This window comes from Chiloscyllium plagiosum, unplaced genomic scaffold (genome assembly GCF_037043375.1).
Source record: "Chiloscyllium plagiosum isolate Xiang-an unplaced genomic scaffold, Cpla_swu_hap1 HiC_scaffold_37, whole genome shotgun sequence".
Lineage (NCBI taxonomy): Eukaryota > Metazoa > Chordata > Chondrichthyes > Orectolobiformes > Hemiscylliidae > Chiloscyllium > Chiloscyllium plagiosum.
The window spans coordinates 30,302,285-30,320,476 of NW_028270175.1; the positions used below are offsets into that span (position 1 = coordinate 30,302,285).

The following is an 18,192-nucleotide window of genomic DNA, read 5'->3' on the forward strand; positions in this document are numbered from 1 at the left end:
AGAAAGTCCAATCCTTCATTTAAAATAGGGCACCCAACCTCAACAAGGGGGAAGGTGTGCAGGACACTAAACATTCCCAACCCGTAAAAACACAAGAAAATGGCAGGTGTCAGAAATATCTAATAAAATCCGATTTCCTCACAACAAAATCAACGTACAGCTACACAGTGAAATGCTCTGTGTCAAGACAACAACTCAGCTCAGTATGTTCCAACGACTACATTCAACGAAACTCAGTACGGGGTTTCTGCCAGGGAACTCTCATCAAAGAAGCTGGTAACTACTTTTATTGGAAGCTCAGCTAACCAAACTATGAACAGAGGGAGCTGGGAAGGATCAGAGATCAAAATGTTGACTTCCCAACCAGCTTCAAAGAACCTGTGGAGATTCCATTTGGAAGATCAAATGGGGAAGACCGATGTGGGGTAAATAACACTTTGAAGCTGTGATCATTAGGTTCAGCAAAATGCCTAGTGAGAATATTGTATTTAGCCAGTTAACTGGGCACCTGTGGCATGTTTTGTTATATCTTATGGAAAGAAATCTGTTATAAAATTGTTGTATTTCATCATAATCACTGCCATGCTTATACAAATGAGCTTGCGGATTTATATATGGCTTCATCTCACTAAATTGCCCTGAGTGCACATTTAAGAGTTTAAGTAGCACAGTAGAAAAACATGAGAAGACAGTGTTCGCTATGCTCACTGAGGGTTTCCATTGTTCTAGCCCTCTCAGACCATGTTATCATTATACGTATAGATACTTGAGTAGTAAGGGTGCACTCTGATCATTTAGTCCACGTGCCTACTTAGGGTAGATTTTTTACGTTTTAGTTATACATTTTTGAGTGATGTGGGTGTCACTGATTGGCCAGCATCTATTGCCCGTCCCTAGTTGCCCTTGAGAAGACAGTGGTGAGCTGCCTTCTTGAACTGCTGCAGTCGAGGTTGACTGTTGCTGTAGGTTGACCCACAATGCCCTTAAGCAGGGAAGTCCAGTACATTGACCCAGTGATAGTGAAGGATCGGCAATATATTTCCAAATCAGGATGATGATTAGCTTGAAGGGAAAATTGAACGTGGTGATGTTCCATGTATCTGTTACCCTAGTCCTTCTAGATGGAAGTAGTCATGGGTTTGTAAGGGGTTATCTGAGGATCTTTGGTGAATTGCTGCAGTGCATCTTTTCTGGTATACATTGCTGTTATTCTGCGTCGGTGGTAGAGGGAGTGGATGCAATGCCAGTCAAGTGGGCTGCTTTGTCCTGATGCTATGTAGCATAACTCAAAATTCATAACAGTGTACTTATTGTGAATGATGAGCAAAAGCAGGAACTCCATAATACCCTCATTGCAGTTATACCAGCTTTGGAAACGAGATGAACACACACACAAAACACTATTAAATTTAAGCACAATGACACCTTGTACTTTGGTGAGCAAAAACACCTCCAAGTTGATATTTTCTGTCTCTGGACGCATATAGAAAATATTTTACAAGATGTGCTAGCCAGTGTACTGTAGTATAAACGGGAAATCCAGCCCTCAGCACATTCATACTCATCTTGTATTAAAACAATAATCATGCTTCTTTGTTCTGTCATGAGATATTGGGGTCAATGGCAAGGCCAGCAATTGTCATCCAACCGTAACTGCCTTCGGGCTGAGTAAGAGTAAAGAACACTGCTGTGGACCTGGAGTCATATATAAACTAGATCAGATAAGGAAGGCAGATTTCCTTAAAGGACCAGTCAGGTTTCTAAGCAACCATTTGACTAGCTTTGAACAGATTAAACTCAAGATTTTATGAACTGAATTTTAAATTCCACTAGGGCCGTGATGGTATTTGAACTAATGTCCCAGGTCATTGGGATGGGCCTCTGGATTACACATCCATTGACACTAGCACCACGGTACCACCTGTCCCTATAACCATTAATGGTATCTCAGAGTAGATGTGGACAAAAGTCAGCAATATCTTACCTTCCGGCTGGAAAGGAGGTGATTCTGAGGAAGCCATTCCACAGTATACTGCCATCTGTCACATCAGCAAGAAGATCCCAGGTCCTTCCTGTTAGTAAAAGCCATTGCATTATTATTTGATATTATTCTCAAGTATAACCTGTGAAGAACCCCGACTGTATGAAGCAAGCTACACACTGTACAAATCAGCAATACAATAATGAGGATAGTGAAATCTGCCATAGATGACCAGAATAGGCAAGCTTCACATAATACAGGATAACCTTGATTCCTCTGTAAAGGTGTTGGCTCAGCATTAGAGTAGTTCCATAGCTGGCCCGGAGTACCTAGGCAGAAGTGACTATTTAGACTGAGTTGATAAGTAATTCTACCACAAAGCGAGTCACATCAAAGCATTGCCCATTATTGAAAAATATACATTTTTACATCACAATACACAGCCTATTGTACTTAAATCCGTCAAGTTGGGCACAACAACAGACTGGTAATTGTTGTCAACTTCGAGATCAGTTTGTCAGCAGTGGTATCTCACTTATTTCCTTCCCCGACCCCTACTCAACAATACAGGGATCAAGTGAAATACTTTCAAAACTGCCTAAGCCATGATCAGCAAACTCAACAAGATGACAAAACTGAGTTTGTCTGGGACCTGTCTGGTAATGTCCAGTGGGCCACTCAATAAACATTGCTTCTGTGGAAAATGATTGTTCCCAAATTATTTTTTCATTAAATCACTGCAACATGAGAGTCTACACAGTTGCCATTTATTGGATCTTATTAAAAAGGACTTTTTTTAAACAAAAACTCCACCTTAGGGGATGGACATTGCCAGATGGACCAGCATTTATTGCATTCCCATCATCCCCTTGAGAAGGCAGTGGTAACCTGCCTCCTTAGAATCATGGAATCCCTGAAGTATGAAAGCAGGCTATTCGACCCATCAAGTACAGTGACCCTCCAAAGAGCATCCCACCCACACCCACCCCACTGTTTTACCCCTATAGCCCTACATTTCCCATGGCTAATCACCTAGCCTGCACCTCCTTGGATACTATGGTCAATATAGTATGGCCAATCTACCAAACCCACACATCTTTGGACTGTGGAAGGAAACCAGAGAACCCAGAGGAAACACACACCGACAAAGGAAGAATATGCAAACTCCCTACATACAGTCACCCGAGGCCCGAATCGAACCAGAGTCCCAGGTACTGTGAGGCAGCAGTGCTAACCACTACGCCATCGTGCTGCCCCTTAAACCACTGAAGACCTTGCTCTGTCGGTAGACCCACAATGCCATTAGTGAGGGCGTACTAAGATTTTGACTCAGCGACACTGAAGGAACAGCGATATACTTCCAAGTTAGGGTGTGAGTGGCTTGGAGAAAAACAAATCAAAGGAGTACAATGCATATTTCCCTCAATTTTCTTCTCTCCTTTCCTGAAGTTACGATTCGTGGGTTACAAAGAAGGCAAAAGCTTTCCAATATCAGCAAAGTGAATGGTTTCTTCAGAGTATTGGCTTTGGTCATTCAATTCCAACAGGAAATGTGCTTCAATCGACCAATAATTGGATATTTCACTTCCCCACCTCTTCCATTTCAAATTGATAACCTATCCTTGCACTGGAAGTCCGTAGAAGATTGGCACCAAAAACCTCTTCAACTATGAAGTGTTCAATGTCTTTTTTTTTTATTTTAAATCTTATTTCATGGGCTGTGTGGAATGCTGACAAGAATTTTTCTAACCATCCATTATTACTCTTGAATACAGTAACTAGCTAAGCCATGCCAGAGATTAGTTAAGAGTCAATCACATTGCTGAAATCACAGACTAGAGAAGGATGTCAGATTTCCTTCTCTTGAAACATGAGTGAACCAGATGGATTTTAATAAAAATCAGGAGTAGTTTTATGGTCACCATTACTGAGATTAGTTTTCAATTCCAGAATTACTAATTAATTTTATTTCTAAATTAACTAAATTCCACCAACTGCCATGGTCAGATCTGAACTCCTAACTCCAGAGCATTATCTAGGATGAACAGCCAATGTCTTTTTCCCAGTGCAGAGGAATCCAGAACTAGAGGTCACAGGTTTCAGGTAAGAGGGGAAAGATTTGAAAGGAATCTGACGTGCAACCTTTTCATATAGAGCGTGGTGTGTACATGGAACGAAAGGCCAGAGGAAGTGGGGGAGCCAAGTACAATTCCAAAAGATATTTGGAGAGATATGTAGATAGGAAATGTTTAAAAGGATATGGGCCAAACACAGGAAAATGGGACTAGCTCAGTTTAGGAAACTTGGTTGACATGGATAAGTTGGACCAAAAGACCTGTTATCCATGCTGTATGACTCTGACTCTATCTTGCTGGGATTGCTAATCTAGTGATAATACCCCATAGTGAAATTCAGGCTTTCTAGTTAAATGGATGTGTTAAGGACAGAGAGTTTTCTCAAAAGTATCTTTGGAAAAAAAAACACACATAAATTAACAACCAGTCTTTCTGAAATAGTCTTCTCCATGTGAGGACCTCAACTGACTCCACAGGTAGGTATTTTGAATTCAGAAACATGCCCGACAGGAATGAAACTGGGACTCGAGAATGATTAGATTAGATTATTTACAGTGTGGGAACAGGCCCTTCGGCCCAACCAGTCCACACTGACCCTCCAAAGAGTAACCCACCCTGACACATTTCCCTCTGACTAATGCACCTAGCACTATGGGCAATTTAGCATAGCCAATTCACCTGACCTGCACATCTTTGGACTGTGGGAGGAAACCGCAGCACCCGGAGGAAACCCACACAGACACTGGGATAATGTGCAAACTACACACAGACAGTGGAATCGAACCTGGGACCCTGGCGCTGTGAGGCAGCAGTGCTAACCACTGAGCCACTGTGCCACACTGAACTTACACTCTCGTCCCAAACACACCCAGAGAGTACAGCGAACACAGTGGACCCTGGGAGGTCTGAACCATTTCTGGATTTAGGCAATCTTTGCCAGTGAATTACAAGTGTCACGCAAGTGTTCCACTGCTGCTGTCCAGTTATGGGAGGGCAGGCACCTGTCTGGTTCCTGTAGCTTGGCCATGGTATAGAGCCAGAAGCAGATTGGCCAAGCCTCATGGTTCTAATGTATTTTCGAGCACTTCTTCTAGTGGCACAACGCTTCTCCCAAACAAATCTTTGGATCGCCTGGAGCACCCTTTGGCGCAAGACCGACAGAGCAAGGTCTTCAGTGGTTCAAGGAGCAGCACAGTGGCTTCGTGGTTAGCACTGCTGCCTCACAGTCCCTGGGACTCTGGTTTGATTATAGCCTTGGGTAACTGTCCATGTGGAGCTTGCACATTCTCCCCGTGTCTGTGTGTTTCCTCTGGGTTCTCTGGTTTCCTCCCACAGTCCGAAGATGTGTGGCCATACTAAATTGACCATAGTGTCCAAGGAGGTGCAGGCTAGTTGGATTAGCCATAGGGAAATGTAGGGTTACAGTGATAGGATAGTTACAGGAATATCAGTATTTTCATGAGCACCAGAGATCCCAGCAGTCTCCCTCCAGAATCAGGAGTTGTGGTTTACTCATTTACAGAGTTGGCTCAAGATTGGTACATCTTGCCTGCAACATTAAATAGCTTGCCAAGGGGCCTGTTCAGTTCTCAGCAAGTGCCCGTCTGCACCTTGCTTAATGCATGGGCAGTCAACAGCTGACAAGCAAGCTGTGATTTTCTACTCTGTGCTTTTACTTGTACTAATCTGATTGTTGGAATCAGAAGGGGAAGAATTTTACTCAAGAGTAAGGAACTGGGCAATAAACAGAACACTCCTAACCTGCACAGTCCACAGGACAGGTTTTTTAAAAACAAATAAAAATTAACATTGTTCATGGGATAGGAACTACTGAAGAATTTATGATGTTTGACTTTTCTTCAACAGGAACTGTACATCTAATTTACCTTTTTGGGCTTAGATGGCCAGGAAAAGAGCCATGGGACTGCAGTACTGGAATCAACACCTGTAGACATCAACCCCAGGACATCCCACTACTTAACTGGTCCCTTTGTATCGAAAGGGCATGCCAACTCACTGCACTGTATAAGCTGCTGCTCATGATGATGGTTTCTAACAACATCCTTTTTTAAGTGCAAGAAACCACCTACCTGGTCTACTGTGGTTGAGGAAAACCACTTCCTGGTCTGAATAGAAGAGTACCTCATAGTTAGCAAGATATAGCTAAATGCATGTCAACAAGCTAACAGGTTACAAAGATATGACATACATTGTTAATGAATTGCTTGAGAAGGAGCAGGTGTTAGATCTCACACTCTGAATCTCAGAATTGTTTCATTGAAGGAGGTGGCTATCTGGCCTATTTTACCTACACTGGCTCTTCAAATGAGCCTCATTAACTACCAATTTCCTGCTTTCTCCCCATACTGCTGCACATTATTACAAACTAAATAACCATTCAAAACTCACTTGAATGCCTCAATTGAACCTGCCTCCACCACATTTCCAGGCAATGCTCTCCATACCCAAACTATTCACTGTGGGAAAAAAGACATTACCTCCCCTCACCAATACTCTTTCATTAATTCACTCCTTTAAGATTCTAAACTGTTCTGTCCAGTCCATATAAGATCATCACAGTGGTCGGGTGCTTACGGCACTGCACAGTATTAACCCTTTCAGCTCCCTGAACAAAGGCTGCACCTTTAAAAACAGAACCCGGGGCTCTAGCGCTGTGAGGCAGCAGTGCTAACCACTGTGCCACCGTGCTACCCTCACAGATTCTTACTTGGGATTTAAAATCCATCTGAGAAGGCAAATGAGTCTCAGCTTTATGCTTCATCAAAGCACTAACATCTCTGGCAAGGTGCTGCTTCCTCAGCCTACACTTCCACACTCGACCCCTGGACTTGTACTCAGAACCTTCTGACTTGGAGGTGGCTGTGGTCCCTGCTTACCCATGGCTGACATGGCTTGCGAAGACCTCAGATTTGACTTACAGGCTGTACTGAATTGGTTGATCTCAGTCAGGGGGCCAGCGAGTATTAAAGTACTCTCCTCGGCTGGAGAAAAGTTGCATAAACCCCACAACATTCCCCGTTCCTGCTGAAAAGACCTGCATGCAGAATTCAATGGAACTCAAATGGAAATCCCTTTATGGTCTCACAGGAAAATCAACACCAGCGGAAATGCGCCCCATCAATGACAGCCCCTGGGCTGAGGAGTAAATACTTACAGATAATAAATGAACTTACAGGTAGTAAATGGCAATTTTTCATTTTTAAAAAATTAATTGAGCACTGAGCTTAGACACTGAAATTATTTTCCTCAAATTACGTTACAAGATGTAAGAATTAATGGCATTATTTTAACACTGCAGTATTGAACTGATCAAGCTATGAAAAACTATAAAGAAGGGATTAACAATCTGGCTATGAGTTCAGAGCAGTCTTTATTGAGTAGAAACTGTATGGATGCAATACTCACAAATTAAATCTATACTTGTGAATTGCAGCGGTACTGCTGAACTACATAGAATAGCACCTATCAAATGTTAAATACAGTTTACCCATTGAAATCAGAGCAGGCTTCATGAAACTGGACAGGTTATCACACTGGACAGGTATAAGTCATTATTTGACTAAGCCAAAGGAAGACAATTTGGGAATATGCTAACCAACTAACAGCTGATCATGTAGCCAACTAATCCGCAGTCAGAAGAGGGTTGTGAACAAGCTCTTTCAAAAACTCTAGACATTTATAATCAACCTGCGCAGGTATGTTATGATACACCTCTGGATCAGGTGACTCAAACCTGGGCTTTCTAACCCCAAACGTAGGGTCACTATCAATGTGGGACAATTGCCTTTGATATTGTGTGCGTAAACCCCTGAAAAGGTCCCACACAGAAGCGCTCAAAAAAAAATGCATTGTGACAGGAAGAATCTGATTGACCTTAGCAGGAAAATCTCAGTCAAAGATCAGTCCTGAATGACCTGCAGTCATCTCAGACTGACCATCTGAAAAGGAACGATATGACCATAAGACACTAACGAACAGGAGTAGGCTGTTCTGTCCCTCAAGCCTGCTCCACTATTCAATACGATCATGGCTGATCTGACATTCCTCATGACCACCTTCCTGCATTTTCCTGTAAACCGTGACTCCTCCGCAGACCAAGAATCTATGTATCTCAGCTTTAAAAGTACACAAGCACTCTGCCTCACAGGTCTCTGTGGCAAGGAGTTCCAAACACTCACAACCCTCATCCTTATCTCAATCTTAAATTGGCACCCCATCATTCTGAGACTACGCCCTCTGATTATTGACTGTCCTATAAGGGGAAATGTCTTCTCAGCATTGACCCTTTCAAGCTTCTTAAGAATCCTATGATTCAATGAGATCACCTCTCATTCCTAGGGGTGGCACGGTGGCTCAGTGGTTAGCACTGCTGCCTTACAGTACCAGGGACCTGGGTTTGATTCCAGCCTCAGGTGACTATCTGTGCGGAGATTGCACATTCTCCCTGTGTCTGTGTGGGTTTCGTCTGGGTGCTCCGGTTTCCTCCCACAGTCCAAAATGTGCAGGTGAGGTGAATTGGCCATGCTATATTTCCCATAGTGTTAGGTGCATTCAGCAGAGGGAAATGGGTGAATGTGGACTTGTTTGGCCAAATGGCCTGTTTCCACACCGTAGGGAATCTAATCTAAACTTCGATGAGAGAGTCCCAACCATTTTAGCCTTTGGTCATAAGACAATGCCTCCATACCGGTGATTATCTTAGTGAACTTTCTCTGAACTGTCTCCAATGCAATGACACCTTTCTTTAAATAAGGGGACGGAAACTGCTCACAGGACTCCCAAAGTGGCCTCACCAGCACCTTGTACAGTTGCAGTCAGACTTCCCTACCCTTATACTGCATTGTCCTTGAAACATTCCATTAATCTTCCTGACTACCTGCTGCACATGTGTGCTAGTGTTCTGGGCTTCATGCATAAGTACCCCAAATACCTTTGTGTTGTAGATTTCTGTAGTTTTCCTCCATACTATTATTTTGTTTGCCCTTGCAAAATGAATCACTATGCATTTCCCCACATTATAATCCATTTGCCAACTTCTTGCCTACTTACATAACCTGTGAATATCTCTCTGTAAACTGTTTGTATTCTTTTCTCAACTTGACTTTCCACCTATTTTGTGTCATCTGCTAATTTGGTGACAATACTTTTACTTCTTTCCTCCAAATCATTAATATACTTTGTAAACAGTTGTGGTCCCAGCACCAATTCCTATGGAAGCCCACTGGTTATAGGTTGTCAACCTGAAAAAGAACCTTTTATGCCCCCTCACTAATACTCCATCGATACCAATATACCAACTCCAACACCATGAGCTTTTATCTTGTGATTTAACCTTTTGTGAGGTATCCTGTCGAATGTCTGCTGGTTCCCCTCTATCCAGTCTGAATAAGCCTTCCTAAAAAAACTGTCATAAATTACTCAGACACAATTTCTCTTTCCTGAAGCCATGCTGACTCTGCTTAATTAGGTTATGATTTTCCAAATGTGCTGCTGGTACTTCCTTAATAATTGATTCCAACATTTTTCGCAACAACAGATATAGACTAATGGCGTATAGTTATCTGCTTTTTGTCTCCCTCTCCTTTTGAAGAGAGGTGTCACATTGGCAGTTTTCCAAGCCTCTAGTACTGCTGCAGAATCCAAGGATCTTTGGAAAATGGCAACCAATAAATCCACTATTTCTGTAGCTACTTCTATCAAGATCCTAGCATGCAAGCCATCAGGGCCAGGGGATTTATCTGCCTTGAGCCGCAGCAGTTCTACTTCTTTAGTGATGGTGATGGTACTTAATTCCTCCCTCATTTTCTTTAGTAATAATAGCATGTTGGAAGTATCTTGCACCACAAAGATTGATGCAAAAATCTGATGCAAAAAGCTGTTTCCTTGTTTCCCATAACCGTCTCCCCAAATTCATTTTCTAAGGGCTCTAATTCACTTTGACGTCTCTCTTCCTTTTTATCTTTTTAAAAAAGGTTTCACTGTCAGTTTTAATGTTGCTCTCTAGTTTGCCATCATAGTTTATTTTCTTTCTATTATCATTTCAGTCCTCCTTTGGTGACTTCTGAATTTATCCCAGTCTTTGGGGCTATCACTGACTTTTGCCTCCACATATGCTTTTACTCTCAACCTTATGTTCTCCCTAACTTCCTTGTTTAGCCATGGTTGATTTATCCTTCTGAATCTTACCTCTTTTTTGGTATATATTTTTGCTTGGAGTCATGAATTGGGTCATCAAATGTTTGTCACTGCTTTCTTACGGTCTTTCCTGCTCATCTATTTGCCCAGTTCGCTTTAGCTAACAGTATCCACATTTTATTGGTCTTCATTTTGTTTTAAATTAAACACAGTTGTTTCCAATCCAGGTTTCTCGCACTCAAACTGAATATTAAATTCTATCATGTTATGATCGCGACTTCTACTTTGAGGTCATTTATTAAATCTGCCTCATTACCTATCACCAAATCCAGGATAGCCAGTTCCTTGGTTGCCTCCATTATATCGTGCCCTTGGAAACATTCCCTAATGCATTCTATGAATTTGTTGGACCTAAGATGGTACTGGAAGTGGCCACTTATAAACTTTTCATTGTACTCATTTGAGTATGTGACAATAAAGCTAATTCAATTCAACTTTTCCAACTCAATTCACTCACTCAACATGAAGATTAAAATCATTATTGCCGTATTCTTTTTATATGCCCCTATTATTTGTTGACTTATATGCTTTCCCACAGTGTGACTACTCTTTGGGGGTCTATACACTACTCCTATCAATATCTCCTTCCCCTGCTGTTATTTATCTCCACCCAAAAGGATTCTACATCATTTGAGCCTAGATCATCACTGACAAATATCTCATTGCTTCTCTTATTAAGAGTGCTACCTCACCTGGTTTTCCTTCCTCCCTGTTTTTTCAAAAGGTCAAATATCCCTGAATGTTAAGTTCCCCATTCTGATTTCCCTGTAACCATGTCTCTGTAATGGTGACAAGATCACATCCACTGACCTCAATTTGCGCCATCACTTCCTGTACCTTATTCCGATTAAGATACAAAGCCTTTACGCTTGACTTTTTAACATCTTTAATTATCCTAACATTTCGTTGTGCTGTGGCCCAATTTGCCTTATGATCTTAATTACACTGTATTATTTTTGCATTTTACTGTTCTTTCTTTTATTACTGTCCTTGTTTCTCTTTCCCTTGTCACCCTGCTTAGGTTCCCACTTCCCTGCCATTCTAGTTTAAACCTGCCTTTGCAAATACTTGCCCAAGGATACCAGTCCCACTTCTGCCCAAGTGAAACCCATCCAGTTTATACTGGCCCCACCTCAATCAAGGTGTTAGCTATAGTGTGAATCATAACTCTTGGTGGCTGAATTTATGAATGAGGTAAAATTAGTTCCACCAACGGTGAGATTGATCAAATGCAACAGTCCACTGCCACTCTACACCTTCAAGTGCTAGGTCAGTATATCGTCCTGACTTTACCATTCCTTATACATGTCCCTCGTTATTACATTCTAAAATAAATTTAGCACATGCAATACAGCACAAAGACACTCATGGTTTCCTTTCATTCCCAACCCTCACAGCTGCATCAATTCACCCTGTGACTTTGGTTCAAAGTTATGCCTGTGAGATACATCCATAATTGGGATTCTACAGTGATAGTAACAAGGTCAGTCAGCTGGACATTGTAGAATGAGTTCCCCTTTAATCTGGTCCAATCAGGGAGCCCTGGCAGACATATGCAGTTTGGTCGCTGACTCTGAGTGAGGAAGTACTAAAGGCAAGTACTATTCGTGTCCAAATAAAGGGAGATTTGGCAATGGGATACCGGCCTCTGTGGAGTTATTTCAGATGCAGTGCTATTTCTTTCCTTCCCTTGCTATCCAAGGTAAGACAATACTTTTAGGAAGCAGCATAGGATGGCATGGTGGCTCAGTGGTTAGCACTGCTGTCTCACAGTACAAGGGACCTGGGTTTGATTCCACCTTCTGGCAACTGTCTTTGTGGAGTTTGCACATTCTCCCTGTGTCTGCGCGGGTCTCCTCTGGGTATTCAGGTTTCCTCCCACAGTGCAAAGATATGCAGCTTAAGTGGATAGGCCATGTTAAATTGCCCATTGTGTCAGGGGATATGCAGGCTAGGGTGGACTAGCCACAGGCAATACAAAGTTATAGGGTAGGGGTTGTGTCTGGGAGGGATGTTCTTTGGAGGATTGGTGTAGACTGGATGGGCCAAATAGCCTGGTTCCACACTGTAGGCATTCTTGTATGATCACTATCCCATACCTATCAATTAGAACTATTAGAACCATACCTATTAGAACTGTGCAAGATGGAACTTCAACTTGAAACTTGTTGTTTCCTTTGTCTTTTTCTACATGGTGCCTGGACTCCATTTTACAAACCGTCATATCCAAAATCTGGGGTTTATAACCTATTGAATTGCAGCACATTATTCAGTGATGATGGTAGTATTGTATTCCCAAAGATGAACATGCAAGGAACAGTTTAGACTTGTGGCTGTCAACCAATATATTAAGGAGAAAAAGGTAGTACATTATGTAATAACTCAGGAAGCCCAACTAGAAAGGAATATTGTTTATTACTGCACACCAAAATAGAGCCACTACTCGGGGCATGCATAGGCTCGTCCCAGCCTGGGACAAACTGTTCTGCAGACCCATCCCTCAGTCTGTTTTATTTTCTCTTTTATATTCAGAAAGGTCATCCCTTGCAACTGAACTTTTTTTTTAAATCCATCACAAAATGAAATGGTACTTTTTCTTCATCTATTAACCCCCACCAGTAAAACACCCGTGTTGCCAACTGAATAATTTACATTCAAAGATCATTAAGGGCAATGCAAAGGTGAGGGAGAGGAAGAGAGAGGGGGGAGGGGGCTAAATCAAAATGGAGTTGGAAGGGGAGATAAAGCTCTGTAGTCACTTCGGTGCACACCTCTCTCTAATGGCATAGGGATTATTGGTGGACCTGCATGCTCTCTCTCCAGAGATACCCGGGCACTCAGCCTAAGTTTTAAAAGGGTCCCAAGGGGTAACTTTCTCATGCAGAGGGTGGTGTGTGTATGGAATAAGCTGCCAGAGGAAGTGGTGGAGGCTGGTACATTTACAATATTTTTAAAAGGCACCTGGATGGCTATATGAATAGGAAGGGTTGAGAGGAATTTTGGCCAAGTGCTGGCAAGTGGGACTAGATTACTTTAGGATATCTGGTCAGCATGGACGAGTTGGATTGAAGGGTCTGGTTCCGTGCTGTACATCTCTATGACTCTATCTGGGTCTGCTTTCTTTAATACTCAGAGGTGCTCTTATACATCACCAAACAGTTTTCCCACCACCAAGTCACCTTGATATTTTATTTTTCCCCAACTACTGACCACCAGCAATAAACCACCCATGCAGCCGATTAGATCTTCGCATTCAAAGCCCGTAACAGGCAATGCACACCACCAAAGGTGAGGCAGAGCTAGGGAGAGCGGGAAGGGGGTGGGTCTGCTTTGTGAAGAGCTCAGGTGTTGAGTTCCAGTTGTCAGGCTGTAAATTCAAGTGGAACCTTCATGAGATTATTTCAGGGCATTTTGACTGAGAGCTCAGCAAATTATCTGCAGCAGCTTCAAATAAAATCACTCCATGGTTTTCACTCCCACTCCAAACAGCCCCTTTGCTCACCTAGGCTCAGATTCTGCTGATTAATTTGTCCTACCAAAGTGAATAATTCCACACATCCACACTAAATTTCATCTGCCATCTCCTTGCCTTTTCATTTAATCAGTCTATCTCCTTTGTGCAGCCTATTATCACCCTCCTCAAAGCTTACTTTCCCACCTAGTTTGGTATTGTCAACAATTTCGAAGAAACTAGTTTAAGTACTTGATTCAGATTATAAACAGCTGAGGCCCATACACTGACATTGTAGACCTTCTCGAGTCACATGCTGCTCTTCTGAAGTGGCCCATTCATTCTTACCCTATTTTCTGCCCATCAACTAATCCTCAATGTTAATGGCATGCTCATATAACAATCTCCATCCATCAACAACAGTCTTGTATAACAAGCTCCAGTATAAGATCTCGTCAAGTGTCTTTCAAAAACCCAAATGTACATGTCTCCAGGCTCCTCCTTGTAAGTTCTCACCCAAGATACAAACCATTCAAACATGGAACTATAGTGGCATTCTTCAACAGTCTCTGTTGCAAATCTTGAAACTCCATCCACACAGCATATGGGAATGCAACAAAAATGCAGATCTAGAGCGGAAGGAGGTAACTGAGCCTTTCACATCTGCTCCACCATTCAGTAAGACCATGGCTGATGTCTGGTTTTCAAATTCCACATTCCCGTCCATCCCAATAACCTTTGAGTCTATCGCTTAACAGAAATGTGTCTACATCTGATTAGAGTAGATTCCCTACAGTGTGGAAACAGGCCCTTCAGCACAACAAGTTCACACCGACCCTCCAAAGAGTAACCCACCCAGACCCATTTCCCTCTGACTAATGCAACTAACACTATGGGCAATTTAGCATGGCCAATTCACATCTTTGGACTGTGGGAGGAAACCAGAGCACCCGGAGGAAACCCACGCAGACACAGGGAGAATGTGCAAACTCCACACAGACAGTCGCCCGAGGCTGGAATCGAACTTGGGACCCTGGTGCTGTGAGGCAGCAGTGCTAACCACTGAACCACCAGGCCGCCCCCAAAATATAAACATCTTTTACTGTTTGGCATGATGGGACGAGAGGCATCTAATGAGTGTCTGTGCTCGGGCCTTAAATATATTCAATGACCCCATCTTCACCATCTCCTGAGGCAGGGAGTTCTAAAGTCGCACAACCTTCTGAGAGAAAAGAATTCTCCTCTTCTTTGACCTAAAAGGGCAACCTCTAATTTTGAAACATTGCCCCTTTGCTCTGGATTCTCCCAGAAGAAGAAACATCTTTTCCATGTCCAGCCAGTCAACAATGTTAGATTCTGACATATTTAGTTGTCTCTCCTTACTCTTCTAAATTCCAGGGATAAAAGGACCACCCTATCCAATCTTTCCTCATCAGACAACCAACTTATTCCAGGTATCAATCTAGTAAATGGCAATTTTTCATTTTAAAACATTAATTGAGCACTGAGCTTAGACACTGAAATTATTTTCCTCAAATTATTTTACAGGATATAAGAATCAATGGCATTATTTTAACACTGCAGTACTGAACTGATCAAGACATGAAAAACTGTAAAGAAGGGATTAACAATCTGGCTATGAGTTCAGAGCAGTCTTTATTGAATAGAAACTGTATGGGTGCAACACTCACAAATTAAATCTATACTTGTGAACTGCAGCGGTACTGCTGAATTGAATAGAATAGCATCTATCAAATGTTAAATACAGTTTACTCATTGAAGTCAGAGCAGGCTTCATGAAACTGGACAGGTTATCACACTGGACAGGTATAAGTCATTATTTGACTAAGCCAAAGGAAGACAACTAACAGCTGATCATGTAGCCAACTCATCCGCATTCAGAAGAGGATTGTGAACAAGCTCTTTCAAAAACTCTAGATATTTATAATCAACCTGCGCAGGTATGTCATGATAACACCTCTGGATCAGGTGACATCCTGTCCATGTCCAGCCAAACAATGTTAGATTCTGCCATATTTATTTGTCTCTCCTTACTCTTCTAAATTCCAGGAATAAAAGGCCCACCCTGTCCAAGCTTTCCTCATGAGACAACCAACTTATTCCAGGTATCAATCTAGTAAACCTCCTTGACCTATCTCCAACCATTCACATCCTTCCTTAAATAGTCCAAAACACACAAATTGTGGTCTCATCAATATCTTGATTAACTGAAATGTAACATTCTCACTTTTATGTTCAATTTATTCATCATAAAGAATAGCATTTATCAGCTTTCTTTTCATATTTTATTGTATTTTTACACTAACATTTTGTGATTCACACATATTTAGATCGCTCTGCACCTCAGAATTCCAGTCATTCTCCATTTAGACATTAGTCCCCATTTTTACTCTTCCTGCCAAACTGAACAACTTAACACTTGTCACATTATAATCTAGATTTTGCACATTCTCAACTTATCCATATCCATCTGCAACCTCCTTGCAGCATACCTTCCTACCCATCTTTGTACCATGTGAAAATTTAGCCACCACCCCTTTGCCCAGTTTTACCAAATCTAAATGACTGATGTAAAGTTTAAAAAACTGAGGCCTCTCGTCCCATAATGCCAAACAGTGAAAGACGTTTATATACTCTGCCTTCAGCCAACCATCCAATTCTCTATCCATGCTCATATGTTATCCCCTGTTCATTACATCTGACTTTGTACAAGAACCTTTCACGTTGCACCCTATCAAATGACTTCTGAAATTCCAAGTATAGTATGCACTGTCTGCATTTATCCATAGCACATGTTACTCCATCAAAACAGAAATCCAATATATTGGTTAAACATGATTTCCCTTTCAAAAAACCATGCTGACCCTTCCCAAATAACCTGAGTTTTCTAAGTGCTCACCAAAACCTCCTTAGATGATCAACTCTATATATAATCTGAATCAATCTGTTCAGAGATGCTATTACACACCTCTGCAGTTAATGGGACTTGAATCTGGGACTTCTGGCTCAAAGGTAGTGACACAACCACTGCACCAGAGGAGCCCTTAAATGATCAATTCAAATATCCTTCCGATGACAGAGATCAAAATAACTGGCCGACAGTTTTCCATTTCTGCCTCTTTCCCTGCTTGGATAGAGTAGGGAGTTTTTGTTATCTTCCCTTCTGATAGATCTTTTCCAGAATTTGTCAAATTGAGAAAATTAATAACAATTAGGTACCTTTCATCAGCTATCTTTTATAAAATCCTCAAATGAGGTCTATTAGGACCAGGGGATTTATCAGTCCATAGTTTCATCAGTTTCACAGAATCCCTAGAACATGGAATCAGGCCATTTGGCCCATTGAATCCACACCAACCCTACAAAGGGCATCCCACCCAGTCTCACACTCCACCCCCCTCTATTTCCCATGGATAATCCACCTAGCCTGCACATCCCTAGATTTAATGGGCAATTTAGCATGGCCAATCCACCTAACCTGCACATTTTTGGACTGTGGGAGGAAAGCTGAGCACCTGGAGGAAACCCACACAAACACCGGGAGAATGTGCAATCTCCACACAGACAGTAGCCTAAAGTTGGAATTGAACCCAGGTCCCTGGCACTGTGAGGCACCATGCCCACTCCAGTTTGCTCATGCCACTTCCCTGGTGATGGTAACTTCACCAGATTCCTCTCTTCCTTCCATATGCTGATTTATGACAATTACCGAGATGTTTTTATATGCTATACAACAAAAGTAGAAGCAAATCGCTTGTTCATTTCATCCAGCGAGCTCACATCATCGAATATTAATTTTACCAAGTCTAGTATAACCTATTATAATAAAGCAAGCAACTACTGTTGCTGGAGATCAAAAACAAAAAGAGAAATTGCTTTGCGAAACTCAGCTAGTCTGGCAGCATCTGTGGGAGTAAGCAGAGTTAAACTTCAAGTCTGGTGACTCTTCATCAGAACCGATAGCAACTCAGAAAAAGTGGCATTTATGGTGAAGTTGGGTTTGGGGGGGTCGAGGGAGATGTGAGTTGACAGAGGGGGATTGAGCACAGAGAGAGAGAGGGGTAGACTGACGAGGGGATTATTGATAGTAGGCCAGGACAGAAAAGAAGCTGGATAAGTGATGAGAGCTGAGAGGAGAGAATGAGTTATCTGTGCTGAAAGCAGCCATGTCATGACAGGACCAGGGTGTAGGGGTAGGTAAAAGACATGGAAGAATGGAATCAGGCTCTAACATTACTGAGCTTGGTGTTCAATCCTAGAGGCTGTACATCCTTAAATGGAAAATGCAATGTTGTTCTTTGAGCTTGCACTGAGGCTTGCTGGCACACTGCAAAGGCCTAATACAGAATTGTTGGCATGGAAGCACAGTGGTATTTGAAGTGTCAGGCAACAGGAAGCTCAAGATCATTTTTAAGGACTAACCATAAGTGTTCTGCAAAGCAGTTGCC

General features: G+C 42.1%; 1 protein-coding gene across 2 annotated transcripts in view; it reads right to left on the reverse strand.

The window, feature by feature from the left end:
- Positions 1–18,192, reverse strand: part of LOC122540092 (rho guanine nucleotide exchange factor 10-like protein) — a 209,123-nt gene that overhangs the window by 177,332 nt on the left and 13,599 nt on the right. For both annotated transcript variants that reach the window (XM_087980555.1, XM_087980556.1), the window contains exon 2: positions 1,985–2,072. In XM_087980555.1, coding sequence (XP_087836681.1) covers positions 1,985–2,039 — 55 coding nt within the window. In that variant the 5' untranslated portion in view covers positions 2,040–2,072. The remainder of the gene's footprint in view (positions 1–1,984; positions 2,073–18,192) is intronic.